We start from the raw sequence: 18,371 nt of genomic DNA, 5'->3' as shown, positions 1-18,371 counted from the left end.
CACATCTGTATTCCAGAGCAGGGAAACTCGACTAATGGATTATCTGTAATGAAGCAGAAACCAGAGAGGTCAGCTTTCTATACATCCTCCGCGCCTCCCCGCCTGCATCGTTCACAAATCTCCCGCAGATGCACTGTTAAGAATAGTAACAATAAATTGGATTTTTCTTTTTTTTCGTTACATGAAGCAGCTGCAGCCACTGAAGTAATATAGAATAAAATGAGGCTTATTCTCCAAGGACGGATGCGCTCTCAGCTATAGGGTTTATAAATTCATGTTCTCATAAAACTCTTACAAAAGAGCCATTTACACAGATTACCACAAAATGAGTCATATATATATATATATATATATATATATATATATATATATATATATATGTAATTTATATTCTGCCGCCTACGGAGCCTTTATACTCAGAGCCAGAGTGGGAAGACAGAGCTTTGTGTTCCTTGCAGAGATCATATTATATTGATTTCCTTATATTGTAGAGAGTAAGAGGGGACTTATCCCATTATGGTCTATTAGGCACGGTTATAGGTGAAACTGGATTCCTTTGAAGCGAACCAAGACAGCTGTGTATCAAGGAGAGAGGGTATCCGACCCACGTGCATAGGAAAAGCAGTGTATAATAGGGATTCCTCTTCAAGGGTACAACAATTTGTATCGGAGGGCATCCTATGTGTGTAAGGACAACTGTCTCTGTATGAAAAGGCATTCATTATATGGAAGTGCACAGGAGCAATTGTTTTTAGGCTCAGACTAGCCAATAAAAATAGCAGTAGATCCCCCGGTGGCCCAAGTTAATGCCAGTAGCATGTGTAGTAGAAGGAATGCTGGAGAAAGAGGAATTTATTGCCATCTGATAGCATATAATCATTAAATGAATATGGCTATATTGTGGATTATTGTGTATTTATGGTATACAACGTGTGTTATATATATATATATATTATATTATTTCCAACTCTACGGTGGGCCCTTGGAACTACACTACACTTACTAGGGGCCACTGCATATCAAAGTCTGACACTACTAGCTGTGTGTATATAAAAGAGAGTCTAATGTTAATGTATAGAGTCAGCTGTGTGAGGAAGAGTGCATAATACTCTATAGAAACCAGAGCCTGATTAAGAACTCATGGGACCCTAGGCAAGGTACTGGTTTGGGCCACCTCCTCCCACCACCACCCCCTCTGTTTGTCAAAAAAAGGCCCCACATTGATCACTGGGCTATAGACGGGACCCGAGATAGCCTAATGGGTGCTCCAGCTCTGATACAAACTGAGGCGGTGTAAATAGGTTTCCCATGGAAGTGCCTAAGGGCAGCTGTGGGTAGGTGTGAAGTGGATAGAAATGTATAGCGGCTGGAAAGATTGCCTTAAAAGGGATCCTAAAAAAACAAGTGTATGTTTAAAGGGGAGGTGCAGTCTGGTCTGGGGGGCAGGGGTGGGGGGGGGGTATCTGATCCCCGGGCCGGTCCTATAGTGGGCTGCCTTGGGCTGGGTCACTGGGCCACCTCCATTTTTTTTAACTTTAAAATGTTCTATGTAGGCTGCTGAGTCAAACCTTGCCCCCTGGGCAAAAATTTGCCATCCGTTCCCTGGTAAAGGGGCAGATGGCTAGCACAGGGTCATTTGTGCATGTGTAACTGGGGGACTTATGGAGGTACATAAAGACAGTTTGTGTTGTAGGAAGCAGTTCCTGTGCTTAGAAGGGTGCTATATATGAATATTTAACAGCTGGCTTGGGTAAGAGGAGATCGTATAGAAGGTTATACATAGAGCAGGTGGTATATGGAGTACATGTATATTTTATAGAGGGTGACGTGGTTATATCCCGTGCAGCGTGCAGACAGTGACCTATATCTCAGTGTCAGGGACACAGAGCTGTATCGACAGGTTATCTATATTAATGGGATCCCCCAGGGCTGCTGGCTGCTGTCTACATGGATTTTTCTGCATCACTGGAATTTATGCTTCATCCTGCATCTGGGTGGCTCATCTGGAACAAGATAGCTTAAGAAAAAATTCAGGTATAAAGTATGCAGAGATTATGTGGCTGATAGAGTGCTAGCTCTGTGTGACACTCTAGCATATAAGAAACAATTGCATCTTTGTCTACCTCTTTCTCTTCCTACCCCCCCATACTGTAACCTCCCCACAATGCACAATAATGCAGACTTTAATCCTTGTATGTACCAGAGAGCAGTGTATAGTGGTATATGATAGCACAGACAGCATATGGTATCACAGAGCAGTATACAGAGGCTGGTAGCCCGTCTTCCGCATTGTTCTTACTCCAATCCCATAATCGTAGGTGTTTTCACTCAGCTCCCCAGGTGATGCTATTTCCTATCGACTACTTCTCCTAATTTGTTTCTCTGCCCTAATGTAACGAAGCCGTCCATCTTCAGCTGATAGATCTGCCTTTAATAATTACTCTCATTACCCCAGACCCCCCCTCCCTCCATGTCATCAATCACATCATACTGTGTTACTTTCCCCGTAACGGCTATGTCTGTCCTTTCACACTACACAGTGACCAAGAGGCATAAGTAGAAATGTTAGCTCCTGGGGCAAGAAGGAAATGTGACACCCGCCAAATGCTCAATTGCGAACAAATTGATATAAAATATCCCTTCCCTGTGCCCCCCTTCATATTTGTCCTAGTTACAGCCCAGCAGTAACCCCCCCCCCCCTCAAACCTGGTACTAATTAACCCCTCAATCTTCTGGTGCCCGGTGATTTGATTCATTATTGTGTCATTGTGACTTTAGCAGACAGGAACGCTGCCAGCTTAGGGGCACTGTGGACCCCTGAGACACACACTGCCCATGCACAGAGGATTTGGATGGTTTAATTCCTGTGCAGTCTAAGAAGAAATGTGTGAGGTAATAATTGTTACTGACAGAACAAAAAGAATATATAGTGAGGCCGTGAATGTTGAATTATCGTGTCACAGTATTAGAGACGAGGGGCACAGCCGGCCATCATACCCCAACCCCCCACCCTCCTCCTCCTGCGCGACTCTGTCATGTTCCAGCAGTGAGATAGATGTTATGTGCCCACTTGCAGTTCCACGCACTGAGGGAGCGAGGCAGCTAGGGCTTCCATCACCAAGACAGCTGCCTTAAAAGCCTATTAATATTTTATTACATGGTTTGCTTGCACTTTATGCTCTCCTGCTTTGCCTTTGACTGACACATTATCATGTACGCTCACTCCCCTAACAGGGGCTGCCCCAGGGACCTCCAAAAATCCAGTGTAGCCCCCCCCCCCCTCTACCCTGGAACATAATTCATTCCTGGCCTTCATTAAAACCCCATGGGAAAGTTTATACTATATTGCTGTGCTAGATGTCCTCTGTGCCTGCTTTCATGCAATGTGATTTATGTGTATAAGCAAATACAGGGAATATTTCATATTACTACAAGGAAACACCCTAGTAACAGGGAGAGAACATTGCCGTTTAAATGCAAATAATAACCTCACGCATATCTCTCCTCTGTTTCTATCACCCTGCAGGCAGGAGGGAGAGACGTCACATAACATATGTATGAAGGCGATTTCCATCGCACTGTGTGCTAAATATAGCATCTCTGTTCCTGGATATGTAATAAAACAGCCAGGGGTTCAGATAGAACAAACACTTCTTTATTAAGAGGGAGAAAATCTGTGCCATTGCTTCTCTCCATCTGTGTAACCCTATGGTGGGAGGGGCTACCTCTGTCACTCATAGCTCCCTAATGTCTGTGTTACCCTGCAGCAGGAGGGACAGTCTCCATAGCTCATTGTTCTGTTCTGTCTGTATGACCCTGCAGTGTAGGGATTATAGTCCTATTGTGAACTGTAAAACAATGCAGAGCCACAATGCATTCTATTTGCCACGCATTTTGCTTTTTAATGTTTGCCTGCACAGGCAATGCCTGCTGGCCTGTGGTCCATTACTGCTTGTTGGAACTTCAGCGTTATCCCATTGTAAAAGCCCAGTAACACCATCCTGAGATGGTCCTTTGCATTTCACAGCTTGATAAATTGACTAGAGCTGCTTTCCCCATAGAGTTTTATGGGGACAGCAGTAAGCTCCGGCAATGAATTAAGGTCAGAGAAATCTCTAATTTCTCTGGCGTTAACCCTTAGACCCCTCAGTGCTTCTTCTTTCCATGTAAAGTACTTCATGTAAAGTACTTCCATAAGAAACAAAAATGTGCTCCCCTCTCAGTCCGCACCTTCTTACCACATTAACCCATGCAGTGGCAGAGCTACCAATGGTGCAGCAAGTGGGGTGCACTGGGGCCCATGGAGATAATGGGGCCCATTGCATGGGGAACTAGCAAGCTGTGGGTCCTGGTTCCCTCTGTCCCGTTTCCCTGCACCGGGGCCCATGGAGATAAAGGCGGCCCATTGCATGGGGATCTAGCGAGCTGTGGGCCCTGGTTCCCTCTGTCCCGTTACCCTGCATCGGGGCCCATGGAGATAAAGGTGGCCCATAGCATGGGGAACTAGCGAGCTGTGGGCCCTGGTTCCCTCTGTCCCATTTCCCTGCACCGGGGCCCATGGAGATAATGGGGCCCATTGCATGGGGAACTATCGAGCTGTGGGCCCTGGTTCCCTCTGTCCCTTTTCCCTGCACCGGGGCCCATGGAGATAATGGGGCCCATTGCATGGGGAACTAGCAAGCTGTGGGTCCTGGTTCCCTCCGCCCGGCTTCCCTGCATCGGGGCCCACAGCTTGCTACTTCAACCTCTGAACCCATGTGCATATCCATACAAGCACAAACAGGACCAAATGCTTAAAAACAGGTGTAGGATGCCACAAAAAGCAATCATACATATTTTGCGCTACACTCCACATTTTTTCCCAGTTTGTAAATAACCCCTTTTGTGTCTTCATCCTGGATGGGAGTTGGATTATTAATATTATTTTTCTTCTTTCCCCACAGTAAACAAGGCATAAATTATTCACTGACGTTTTCCATATTTTGGAACCAAGCTACAAAATAATGTATTATTACACCTTAATCCTCCTGCCACGTGTTGGGCAGTTCCGCCTGTCTGGCCCCAAGAACATGCAAAAAAATCTATAATAACCAGAAGTCATGAAGCGTTGGGTCTCAGTATCTAGCACATTAATATAGCACAATACCGAGACAAGCCACAAAGAAGGAATATACAAGCGGAGCCCACTTCAAAGACAAGGCAAGGACACTTAGCTTTACTTAGCGGATAATGGCTTTTCCCAGAATCCTCTGGAGACCACAGTAACACAAATAAGTAATGGAGTGTCTACATGAGTTACAGCATCCCCTCCTGGATCGGTCTATCGGAACGGGCATGCTTACCCCTCTCATTTCCAAAGACAGTGGGGGAGGAGGATTCATTTGGAAATGTCTCCCACACCGATCCCAGCAGGGGGCAGAACTGACCCAGCAGTTTCTGGATCCTGGAAGCCTGCGCAGGACTGTGGATTCTGGGGGTGGGAGGGTAGCGGATGTATCTTTCTGGAGGTCAACAGATCCCCGGGTGTGGAAGGGAAAAGTCTATTCAGAGACCACTTTTGTGGATGCTCAGGGGAGCCCAGAGATCTGCAAAAAGTTGTTGTACTCCCCAGAGAAAGACATTCATACTGTATCCTGTGAAGTGAAGGAAGAGGATGTTCTGGATTTGGAGGTAACTGGGTTTTCAAAGTAAAAAATCACTGTGTGGTGATGGATGATTGTTGGACGCAAAAACCGTATTAGTGGGCCTTCTCCATTAATGGACTAAATGACAACACTGGTATAAATAATATATACTCACATTTTCTCACTTCAATGCAGTAAATCAGGCCTAGCCATCCTGTGGCTCTCCAAGTGTTGTGAAACTACAAACCCCAGCATGCTTTGCCAGCAGATAGCCAGTCTATAGATGGCAAGGTTTGCTGGGACTTGTAGTTTCACAATACCTGGAGAGCCGCAGGTTGAGCAGACCTGCACTAAATAGTACCCCATACTATTTTAGAAAAGTATATTATTCTGTACCTGTTTGACATGTTTTACAGGTACTGTGAATTGCAAAACATAATTTACGGATATCGGTAATATTATTTTAATTATATTATAATTTAAATAAAGCAGACACCTGGTTATATGAAATGAGAGGTAACATCCAACTGTACTTCCAAAATATGTATACAACCCAAACAAATAATATATTTCCACAAGTACAAATATTTGTCCCCGAGGAATCTCTTTTATTTTTAGGATTTGGGGGCAAGATTATGGATAGGGTTAATGATATTCTAGCCTTTTTGTAAACCTCTGCCATGTTGACAGTTAACGTTTCAAACCCACCCCATGCCCCCAAAATGACCCCAGTTAAGTGGGTGCCTGCTATTATTAAGCATTACCCCAAGTTCAGTTTCCAAATCCCTCCAGGCAGCATTTAGTCATCACTTCGGAGGGTGTGGGTCCACAACCCTCTGCAGATCTATGTGTGGCTCAGTAACAGGGGCGCACAAAGCATTTTTAAGGGGGGTTTCCCCTCCACCGAGAAAAAAAAAAAAGCGAGAGAGCTGCCAATCATGCGCATCAGCTCCGTTTAGGCAGCACTGTACTATACAGCAGCCGCGGCACTGTCAAAGAAGCGTCCGCGGCGGTCCTGTATACAGTACAGCACCGCCGCGGACGCTTCTTTGGCAGCGCCGCAGCTGCTGTATAGTACAGTGCCGCTATATAGGGCACTTTTTTAGCGGAGGGGAGGGGTTTTGCGTGCGCCACTGAGTAAAGGGATCATGGATGTGGCTTTATAACAGGGTGGAGGTGTAGTGAAAGAACAGTGTGTACTCGCAGAACAGGAATATCAGTGCGGGGATATTAGAGAGCGAGATGTGGAGTCAGTAGATGTATAAAGAGCTGTGTGTGGTCTCAGTACAGGAATAGCAGAGAGCTGTCTGTGGAGTCAGTAGAGGAAGAGAGAGTTGTTTGTGGGGAAGGTACAGGAATAGTGCAGAGCTGTGTGTGGGATCAGTACAGGAGTAGAAGAGACCTGTGTGTGGGATCAGTACAGGAGTAGAAGAGAGCTGTGTGTGGGATCAGTACAGGAGTAGAAGAGACCTGTGTGTGGGTTCAGTACAGGAGTAGCAGACCGCTGTATGTGGAATCAGTACAGGAATAGCAGAGAGCTGTCTGTGGGGTCAGTAGAGGAATAGAGAGCTGTGTGTGTGGGGAAAGTACAGGAATAGCAGAGAGCTGTGTGTGGGGTCAGTACAGGAATAGCAGAGACCTGTGTGTGGGTTCAGTACAGGAATAGCAGAGAGCTGTGTGTGGGATCAGTACAGGAGTAGAAGAGACCTATGTGTAGGTTCAGTACAGGAATAGCAGACCGCTGTATGTGGAATCAGTACAGGAGTAGCAGAGAGCTGTCTGTGGGATCAGTAGAGGAATAGAGAGCTGTGTGTGTGGGGAAAGTACAGGAATAGCAGGGAGCTGTGTGTGGGGAAAGTACAGGAATAGCAGAGAGCTGTGTGTGGGGTCAGTACAGGAATAGCACAGAGCTGTGTTTGGGGTCAGTACAGGAATAGCACAGAGCTGTGTTTGGGGTCAGTACAGGAATAGCACAGAGCTGTGTTTGGGGTCAGTACAGGAATAGCACAGAGCTGTGTTTGGGGTCAGTACAGGAATAGCACAGAGCTGTGTTTGGGGTCAGTACAGGAATAGCACAGAGCTGTGTTTGGGGTCAGTACTGGAATAGCACAGAGCTGTGTTTGGGGTCAGTACAGGAATAGCACAGAGCTGTGTTTGGGGTCAGTACAGGAATAGCAGAGATCTGTGTTTGGGGTCAGTACTGGAATAGCACAGAGCTGTGTTTGGGGTCAGTACAGGAATAGCACAGAGCTGTGTTTGGGGTCAGTACTGGAATAGCACAGAGCTGTGTTTGGGGTCAGTACAGGAATAGCACAGAGCTGTGTTTGGGGTCAGTACAGGAATAGCAGAGATCTGTGTTTGGGGTCAGTACTGGAATAGCACAGAGCTGTGTTTGGGGTCAGTACAGGAATAGCACAGAGCTGTGTTTGGGGTCAGTATAGGAATAGCACAGAGCTGTGTTTGGGGTCAGTACTGGAATAGCACAGAGCTGTGTTTGGGGTCAGTACAGGAATAGCACAGAGCTGTGTTTGGGGTCAGTACTGGAATAGCAAAGAGCTGTCTGTGGAGTCAACAGAGGAATAGAGATCTGTGTGTGGGGTCAATACCAGAATAGCAGAGATCTGTGTGTGGGATCAGTAAGAGAATAGTGAAGAAAACTTCAGGACAAGTTGAAGTCAGAGCTGTTTTAATAAAGGGGAAATTGGACTGGTACCATCACGATGGGCCGACCACCCTTATACTTTATAGTAATGGAGTCTGGATTGAAGGACTTTCATATCAGACCCCCAGTGTCTTAGGACAAGAACCATCTTGATTCAGGTTTGTATGTTCTCCCTGTGTTTGCGTGGGTTTCCTCCGGGTGCTCCGGTTTCCTCCCACACTCCAAAAAACATACTAGTAGGTTAATTGGCTGCTAACATATTGACCCTAGTCTGTCTGTGTGTGTGTTAAGGAATTTAGACTGTAAGCTCCAATGGGGCAGGTACTGATGTGAATGAGTTCTCTGTACAGCGCTGCGGAATTAGTGGCGCTATATAAATAAATGGTGATGATGATGAAGTTCATCGTTATAATGTAAACACTCCCACTTACCTTGACCTAATACCAACCCAAGTCCTGAATCTACAACAAGTTTTAACTCCAGCCTAGCCCAAGGCATCATCCAAATCTCACTATAAATCTATCTAAAGCTCTAAAACAATCTGATTCCATGAGATTTATGATCTCGCTCCTCAAATTCTGCAAATGTAATAACTGAACAATTTGTACCAGTGGAATTTGTTTTTCTTTCTTGATGTCTGATACATTCTAGATTAGGAATACAGCCTCATTTTTCCCTTTGTGTTTTGCAGAGTGCATCAAGGGTCCACTAATGTAACCTTTGTCATCTAATGTCTTAAGTCTTGGTTGAAGATGTAGTTACAGAGCTGTGTGGATTCCAGCATAGGAATGTGATCAGTAGGACAGGCTGGAGGTGTAGTGATAGAGCTGTGTGTTATCAGAAGAGAAAAGAGAGCAGTAGCGTATGCTGGAGGTGTAGTGGCAGAGTTGTGTATGATCAGTATAGGTAAGAGAGCAGTAGGGTAGGCTGGAGGTGTAGTGACAGAACTGTGTTATCAGAAGAGAAAAGAGAGCAGTAGGGTAGGCTGGAGGTGTAGTGACAGAACTGTGTTATCAGAAGAGAAAAGAGAGCAGTAGGGTAGGCTGGAGGTGTAGTGGCAGAGCTGTATGTGTTATCAGAAGAGAAAAGAGAGCAGTAGGGTATGCTGGAGGTGTAGTGGGAGAGCTGTGTATGGTCAGTATAGGTAAGAGAGCAGTAGGGTAGGCTGGGGGTGTAGTTGCAGAACTGTGTGGTATCAGGAGAGAAAAGAGAGCAGTAGGGTAGGCTGGAGGTGTAGTGGCAGAGCTGTATGTGTTATCAGAAGAGAAAAGAGAGCAGTAGGGTATGCTGGAGGTGTAGTGGGAGAGCTGTGTATGGTCAGTATAGGTAAGAGAGCAGTATGGTAGGCTGGAGGTGTAGTGGGAGAGCTGTGTATGGTCAGTAAAGGGAAGAGTGCAGTAGGGCAGGCTGGAGGTATATTGATAGAACTGTGTATGGTTAGTATAGGTAAGAGTGCAGTAGGGTAGGCTGGAGGTGTATTGTTAGAACTGTGTTTGGTCAGTATTGGGAAGAGTGCAGTAGGGTAGGCCGCCAGAGGTATATTGATAGAACTGTGTATGGTCAGTATAGGTAAGAGAGCAGTAGGGTAGGCTGGAGGTGTAGTGACAGAACTGTGTATGGTCAGTATAGGTAAGAGTGCAGTAGGGTATGCTGGAGGTATATTGACAGAACTGTGTATGGTCAGTATAGGTAAGAGAGCAGCAGGGTAGGCTGGAAGTATATTGATAGAACTGTGTATGGTCAGTATAGGTAAGAGTGCAGTACGACTGGCTGGAGATGTAGTGCCAGCACTGTGTATGGTCAGTATAGGTAAGAGTGCAGTACGACTGGCTGGAGATGTAGTGCCAGCACTGTGTATGGTCAGTATAGGTAAGAGTGCAGTAGGGTAGGCAGAAGGTGTATTGATAGAACTGTGTATGGTCAGTATAGTACCACTGGCTGGAGATGTAGTGCCAGCACTGTGTATGGTCAGTATAGGTAAGAGTGCAGTAGGGTATGCTGGAGGTATATTGACAGAACTGTGTATGGTCAGTATAGGTAAGAGAGCAGCAGGGTAGGCTGGAAGTATATTGATAGAACTGTGTATGGTCAGTATAGGTAAGAGTGCAGTACTAATGGCTGGAGATGTAGTGCCAGCACTGTGTATGGTCAGTATAGGTAAGAGTGCAGTAGGGTAGGCAGAAGGTGTATTGATAGAACTGTGTATGGTCAGTATAGTACCACTGGCTGGAGATGTAGTGCCAGCACTGTGTGTAGTCAGTATATGTAAGAGAGCAGTAAAGCTGGAGGTCTAGTGATAGAACTGTGAGTATGTGGTGTTATTACGGAACTATAGAGAGAGCAACAAGACAGAGGTTATGTGACTAAGCTCTGCGTGTGTTTATTAGAGGAATAGCAGTGCTGCAAATCAGCTATGTGTGGGGTCATTACAGGAAACGTAGAGAGAGTTGTAAGACTAAATGAAAATGTATATACCAATAACAAAAATGCTCACCAAAAGGACCTCACATGTGGTATATACAGCCAGACAAGACATGAATATTAACATTCATCACAAAGTATTTATGAAGTACATGGAATGCTAGCGATACAAGTGTTATATAACTCCTCTTATTGTATACTCACCAGTAAGGTCAACCGTGATACCCTTCTCACCTTCCCTCATTCCTCCTTGGTACATGGCAATGCTCAATATCTGAAGAAGTATTTTATTTAGATTTATTTATTTGTAATATTGTGTCATGTTTGTCGCTGTATCAGTACTATAGGTGTGTATTACTCGGGCATTGCCATGTAAATTTGCAGTGTGTTGTGGCATTGTGTCTGACAGACTGTATCTGCATGCTTGGCTGCTCTAAAATTGTCAGCTCGTTTACAGGCTGATTCCCAACGAGCTAGGGACGCAGGAGACACAGATGGAGGGAGGTGGCTGGGACACGTTTCTCTTGTCTTGAACATTTGTGTTGACATTTTCAAATAAAATATCTGTTTAGGGTATATTTGACTGTATATACCACTGGCATAATTAGAGATTTCTTATACATCTGTAACTAGCCCAAATTAGACAATTTTTCAATGTGTTGGTTATACAGAGAATAACTTATTAAATATTTTGCATACCCTACCTGGTGCATTTCACCTTGATTTGTCAGGATATATAGAGCTTTATTTTGGTAGTATATTAAAATAAATATATTTTTTTATCTTAGTCACAGCAACCCTGGTTTTAAAGTTTTCCCTTATAATTTATCTAACGGTGTTATTGAGCAATTTACTTATATACAGATTTGTACAGAAAGGCTTGTCTGATTCAAGCAGCGGTTTAATAACCCATTACCAATGTTCCTATAGATGTTTCACACAAGCAATAGTAGAGAGCTAGATCATAGTTGCCTACTCTCCCTGAATGTCCGGGAGACTCCCGAATTTCTGGGAGTCCTCCCGGACTCCCGATAGAGCAGGCAATTCTCCCTGATCCTGGCTGGCTGTGTAAACTAAACAGAGGGGGTGGGGCCTAGTGATGTCATGGACGCGGCATCGTGGACCCGCCCACTGTTTTTATTGGTCCAGAGTAGTGGTGTCCATTTGGGGGCGGGGCTCATGACACAATTCTTTGAGCCCCATCCCCACACACCCACCTGCATCCCGGACCTCCCGGCAATCATTTTGCCCATGTTGGCAAGTATGAGCTAGATGTGGAGTGGGTATGGGAATGGTAGAGATCTGCGTGCGGTAGCAGTAAAGGAATAGTCGGGAGATATGACTTCCTGACACTCACCTCTATCATCACCACATCACTTCTTAACTTTTGGGATATATAATACATATATATAGAATATATATAATACATTTCTATCAGACGTTTGTAGAGATGAGAGGAGGGTGTGAGGGAGAGTAGAGGGGTAGGGAGCAGAAGGTACCCACCCCTCTTTGACTCCCCGCGGTGTGTAAACAAACTTACTGTCTCCCACAGGGATGTATTTAACCAATAAGAGAACATAAAACCCAACGAGCTTCACCCAGCACACAATCTCCTATTCAAGTTCTAGGATTTGAGAACAAGAGGTGGGGCCAACGGTGGATAAGAATTGAGGTGACATACCAGGGCCAACGGTGACGGTTCTAACATGGCGCAATAACCTTACCATGCTACCATGCAAGAAATTGAGAAGGTTTTCTTACTTAAGTTTTCTGACCAAAACCATGTTGCAATACAAGGGGTGCAAATTAGTTTATTATTTTTCACATAAGGAAAATACTGTCTGTTTTGTCATGTAGCACACAAATACTTGATAGCTTATTTGTCCACTGAAATTTAAAGTTGATATTTGTGTGCTACATGTAAAAACAGCCAGTGTTTAACTTTTGTACAAACTAATAAACTCATTTACACCCCTTGCATTGTAACATGGTTTTGTCCAGGAAACTTAAGTAAGAAAACTTACTCAAATTCTTGCCTAAGTTCCTTAATAAATCAGGCCCAATATGTGCAGGGACAATGTGTAAAATTATGCGGCCGAATGAAGAATGACGCAAATGATTTTCAGAACAGTTTTGCGAATTTTGCTCAATTCTAGAACCCACGCACCCTATTAATAAGTTGTGACAGGACTCTACCTGTATCAAAGTGAATGTGATATTGTCTTTTTGCCTTGACAAACAAGGTTGTCTTTTCCTAATATATAGGAATAAATGGCTTGGAATGCAAAATTTTGCATAAGAATATGCGTTTGTTCAACCACCTCTGTATAAAGTTACTATGCTTAGTACAGAAAGCAGATCAATGTTTTGTGAGCATTTGACACACAGACAGATCTGAAAACATTTGTCAAAAAAAAGGACAATTTGAAACAAGAGTGTCTGGGAATTTGTCTCCTGAAGATGAATAATTGGGAATTATGTTCTGGTAGTGGATTAGTTTATTGACCAGAAAGTCAGATTTATAGCATGCTTAAATAAATATCATTAATAATAATGTTAAAACATGTATTAGGTATAGATGAACATCAAACATAGTAATCAACTGTATTACATGGTATTTTAATGTTACCATTTACTCAAGAGTGGGACTAATGAAATTAATCATCCATTCAATTAGAGAGCAGGGTTGGCAGCTAACTATCACAGTTGTAGATAGATAGTGTGACCGGATGGACCGCCTATGCCACCCTGTCTGTTGTTGCTGGGAACCGACTGGGCTCACTTTGCCATCCTTCCCTTTCGTTATCACAAATGCGCCCTCTAACCGCAGTAGGAGGGGCTTACAAATACTGTTGCAACTGCACTCCTTACAGGCATCCAGTACTGGGTTTTTCTGGGTAACTGATGCTGCTAGTGTACCCCGTTTCTGGTGTACCTGGGCTGGTAGCCCTGACCTCTTCCTATGGATCAGGTTTGCTGTGGATGTATCCCCCTTGGCCTATCACACTGGCCAGAGCTGCTGGGTAGCGGGCAGATCGGTGGTACCAGAAAGCTGGGTCCAAACCTCGGAAATAGACGGTAACAGATTAGAGTTGGGTCTAATCTGTAGGTCACAGGGATAGAGAAGTTTCCAAGCAGGTCTTTGAAGCAAGTGATGTTTATTTGCTCATACTGGTTGAAGGTACCAGTGAGCAGGTCAGATGAAACAAGAAGAACAGCTTTCAATACAAAACAGTGCTTTTTACACAGTTCTGTACACAGCCTCACAGGGTAAGCCAGCCCCCTGAGGTCTGAGTTCTTTTTGGAATCAGGATGCAATATGTTTTCCCAAACATGGATTTACATGCAATGCAAAGCGAACAATTTTTACACTTATCTGTGATATCGTAAAACTTGCTGTGATTTCTGGCATCTTGTTTTAGACACAGGAACTCTAACAGCAAGTCTAATTAAACCTTCCTGTGCCTTCAGGTACTGGACCCTCACACATCAAAAAGTCTAATTAACATAAGATTAACATGGGTCCTGTCTTCAGACAGTTGTAGAATACACATTCCCAAAGAAAAGTTACAAAATCCCAATCAAGTCATTCCCCCACACCAAAATACACAAAATTCTTCCTCAACAAATGCTTTTTGCATCAGGTATATACCTCAGCAATAATGCATTTCCTTGAGCAAAGTAAAAACAAAAAACAAATTTACTCCTCTGGTCTCAGAAATAAGGATATTTCCTTTACCAAAATATACACAATATCAAAAATAAGTACATTTGCAATTATATAAATAAGCGCCCTGCGTTATTTCCTTTAAAAAAATTTATACCATAAGTTATTTATAAGTGATCCAGTCACAGATAGATAGATAGATAGATAGATAGATAGATAGATAGATAGATAGAAGCAGTGGTCGATGTGGGCTGGTCCACCACTTATCTAACTGTTTTGATTATAAATCTATCAAATTCCATTCACTTACATTTTCCATACCACCAGTTCTACATGGATAGATTTACTAAACTTCTAAAAAGTGAAAGTGGAATTGTTGCCCATAGCAACCATTCAGATTCTAGCTGTCATGTTCTAGAATGTATTAGATCAGTGATGGGCAATCTGACACACTTCATGGTGTGTTCCTCTGACCTTCAAAAGGGCAACACATTACCCTTAATTTCAGTAAGGAGTTAAAACAATACATTTAATCAAGTAAAGAGATACATATCTGTAATAAAACATCAGCAGGCATTATAAACATGTGTTATAGGCAATAACAAATAAATCTGACAATAAATCAGGAAGGAGTTGAGGGCTGCAAATGATGACTCGTTCTGTGCATTGTTCTAGATAAATGATAGCTACAATCTGATTGGTTGCTATGGGCAACAAATCTGCTTTTCATTTTTAGACGATATAGTATAATTATCCCCAAGACACTTGCTTCTGTATCCTTCTATAGATTCAAAGACAAAAGATGTGCGTAACAAAAAATATTTCAAACCCCATCTTACATAAAGTTTTATTTCATTTTTTTGTACATAAGACAACTTAAATTTTAGTTTTGCTTTTCCTTTAAATAATCTTTGTTCTCTATAGTGTCTGTTTACTAAAGCTACTAACCTGCCATAGCTCCTGTGGGACTAGACTGCAGGCAGAAGCTGTGTGATCTATTTCTATAAATGTGTTACTGTGAAGGTGAACAGCACTGAAACGGATAAAAAACAAAAAATGTTGGTCACTTTGTACAAGCCGAAGCAGCGCCATTTTGTATTAAGGGGTAAAGTAGCCCGCATTGGTCAGATACAGAAGAAGAATGGACTTGGCCTAGTTTTTTTTTATTCATATTTTTTTAGGATATTGAATGAAAATGGATAGGTTGAGGGTGGGGGAGGTTGAGGTCTTTTTTTTTTTTTTTTTTTTTTAACAAACTATGGGCCTGATTCATTAAGTAAAAAAATTGAGTAAGTAGTCTCCTGGACAAAACCAGGTTACAATGCAAGGGGTGCAAATTAGTTTTCTATTTTTGCACATAAGTTAAATACTGTCTGTTTTTTCATGTAGCGCACATGAAAAAACAGACAGTATTTAAGTTATGTGCAAAACAGAAAACTAATTTTCACTCCTTGCATGGTTTTGTCCAGGAGACTTAGATAAGAAACTTCTTAATTTAAGTACCTTAATGAATCAGGCCCTCAGTCCCTATATGTTTTGCCACAGCATTCCACCAACGACATATAATGTTAACTTGTGGAAAGTGCTGATGTGATTTAAAATGCAAATTATCATTAAAGCAGCAAAAGATCCACTTAATTCAAATAATTATTTACAATAAATCCCCAATATTCTCTTTGGAGTTGAGAATACATATTAATCTGAATTAAAGGATACAGTGGTATTAAATAAATTGGTTTGAAGCAATATTTATGTTCATTATCCCCAAATATCATCACTGATGGCCATTTAGTAGTATTTCAAATTAAAGTAACCATTAGCCTCTATATTTATTTATTAGGATAATTCATGATTGCTTCCCAATGTGAGCAGGTATTTCTATACGCTATTATTCAGCTTCCCTATTATCCTAATCTTAATACAAAGATCAGTCACAACAAATGTAGCAATCAAATTGCATTTCAAGATAATTTGCTGCAAAAGAAATGACCATGAGATTACTTTCAGATGTTAATCTTTGTAGCCCACATAGAAGAACTACACTATAATTATTCCCTTGTAATATTGCACACAAGTCTTCTCTAAGTAAGTGTGGGAAACAAAGCTGAACAGTGGCCACTTAGCATGTATGCAATTGTTCCACAAGTTATAAAATATCATTGTGTCGGCTCTGGGAAATCACATGGTGTTGCCAGGAGAGTCATCACACCAAGGACAAGGTTGTTTAGAAGATCTACTAGATACCATCTCAGTCTAACTGCAGGAGCCAGTGAGTTTAACTGTTGCCATCTCTCTTCCTCCTTTGGTGACTTCTACTGCCACCGGACATGGGGAACAACTGTCCTGCTACAGGTCTGTAGCAGAACAGTTGTTGTGATTGTTGGGGAACAACAGTGTCATGCAGTGAGCATGACACTGGAAAGAAACACCGGGCTACGAAGTTACTCTAAACTGACAGTTAACCAGAGGGAACCAGAAGAAAGTCTCTTCTAGTACCAGCAGAGGAAGGACGCTCAATTATCAGGGCCATCTTAACTACATTATGGGCCCCCGGGCAAAGCAGTGCACTTGGGCCCCTACATACAACACCACTCAAAGGAATAAAAATGTAAATTATCAATAAAATTAAGTTTATATTTATTGGTACTTGCAACAAAAATCAGTGTTTAAACATTAAAAAAACATGTTGTACAGCTGTGCCTTGATACATGGGTGAATAGATTTTTTTTCTATTGGGCCCAGCCTATGGGGCCCCTATGCTCATGGGCCCCCCGGGCAACTGCCCAGCGTGCCCAGGGGGAAAGATAGCCCTGTCGTTTATAATAAATGGTGAAGGACAGACATGGTTGCCAGCATATGCCTATTTCAAGATTTCTACAGTGACTGGTTCATGTCTTCACCTTCCACAGTCTCCTCATTCCAACCATACCACACCACCGGTAGCTGCACGCCAATACCAGTCGCCAATGGCTTCTTTATTAGTTATTATTGGAGGCTGATATGCCTAACAATAGACACCCACACCTTATTATTCACTACCTTCCGTATCATGTGTTCCCCATACCTCTTAGATTGTAAGCTCATTTGGGCAGTGCCATCTTTACCTTCTGTTTCATGTCATTGTATGTCAGTTGTTTGTGTCCTGTCATGATCCAATCAGTGCACAGCGTTGCATAATAATTCAGCACTTTATAAAGAAAAAATGATAATGATCATGCAGTACGAAGATCTCCGTTTCCAGCAGTTACTTAGAGACAGACCTGTAACAAGGGAATAGTAACAGCATATATCTTGTTTTTTGTGTGCTACAATGATTAACTTCAGAAAGTAATCTTATGGTTATATCTTTTGCTACAATTTATCTTGAAAGGCATTTTGATTGCTACATTTGTGTGACTGATCTGTGCATTAAGACTGGAATAATAGGCAAGCTGAAGAATAGCCATAGCGTATAGAAATACCTGCTCGTGTTGGGAAGCATTCTAGAATAATCTGAATAAGGTCATATATAGAAAAAGAAATATAAAATCTAATGGTTAGACATATAGTTTTAATTTGGTATGTAATAAAGATTTATATTTTATGGTGTAGGCTCCAGAGTGCCTCCATGATATTTATTAAATAGAGTTCCCCATGCACTGCAAAACAGGAGCATAATGGAGGTCACAGTGTGTGAAATAGGGGAGACATGAAGGGGGACAAAAGCAGCTGATGTGGATGTATGGGGCATATGGAGAGATCTGATGGGCATGCCAGGGGCATTTAGTTAGGTTTGATGGCATGTGGAGTGGTGTTATGGGTATGTTGGCCATTTATGACGTTTTGCAGGTAACAATAAATATAAACTTAATTTTATCGATAATTTACATTTTTATTCCTGTGAGTGGTTGTGTAGGTAGGGGCCCCAGTGCACTGCTTTGCCCGGGGGCCCATAATGTTGCTAAGATGGCCCTGCTCGTCTGCTTTCTTAGTTGCACCCAGGGCAACAGAGCCAAGC

General features: G+C 42.8%; 1 protein-coding gene across 3 annotated transcripts in view; it reads left to right on the top strand.

Annotated features, from left to right (window-relative positions):
* The window catches only part of TMEM91 (transmembrane protein 91), a 36,126-nt gene that overhangs the window by 10,071 nt on the left and 7,684 nt on the right, over window positions 1-18,371 (top strand). For 2 of the 3 annotated variants that reach the window (XM_075186912.1, XM_075186913.1), the window contains exon 2: window positions 4,944-5,670. In XM_075186912.1, the coding sequence (XP_075043013.1) occupies window positions 5,278-5,670 (393 nt within the window). In that variant the 5' untranslated portion in view covers window positions 4,944-5,277. Of the gene's footprint in view, window positions 1-2,798; window positions 2,893-4,943; window positions 5,671-18,371 lie in introns of those variants that run through there. The other variant, XM_075186914.1, reaches the window with a different exon arrangement.

The sequence above is a fragment of the Mixophyes fleayi genome, chromosome 9, assembly GCF_038048845.1.
Source record: "Mixophyes fleayi isolate aMixFle1 chromosome 9, aMixFle1.hap1, whole genome shotgun sequence".
NCBI classification, from domain to species: Eukaryota; Metazoa; Chordata; class Amphibia; order Anura; family Limnodynastidae; genus Mixophyes; species Mixophyes fleayi.
The sequence above is the reverse complement of the archived record's forward strand: the minus strand, read 5'-3'. Positions and strand labels throughout refer to the sequence as shown.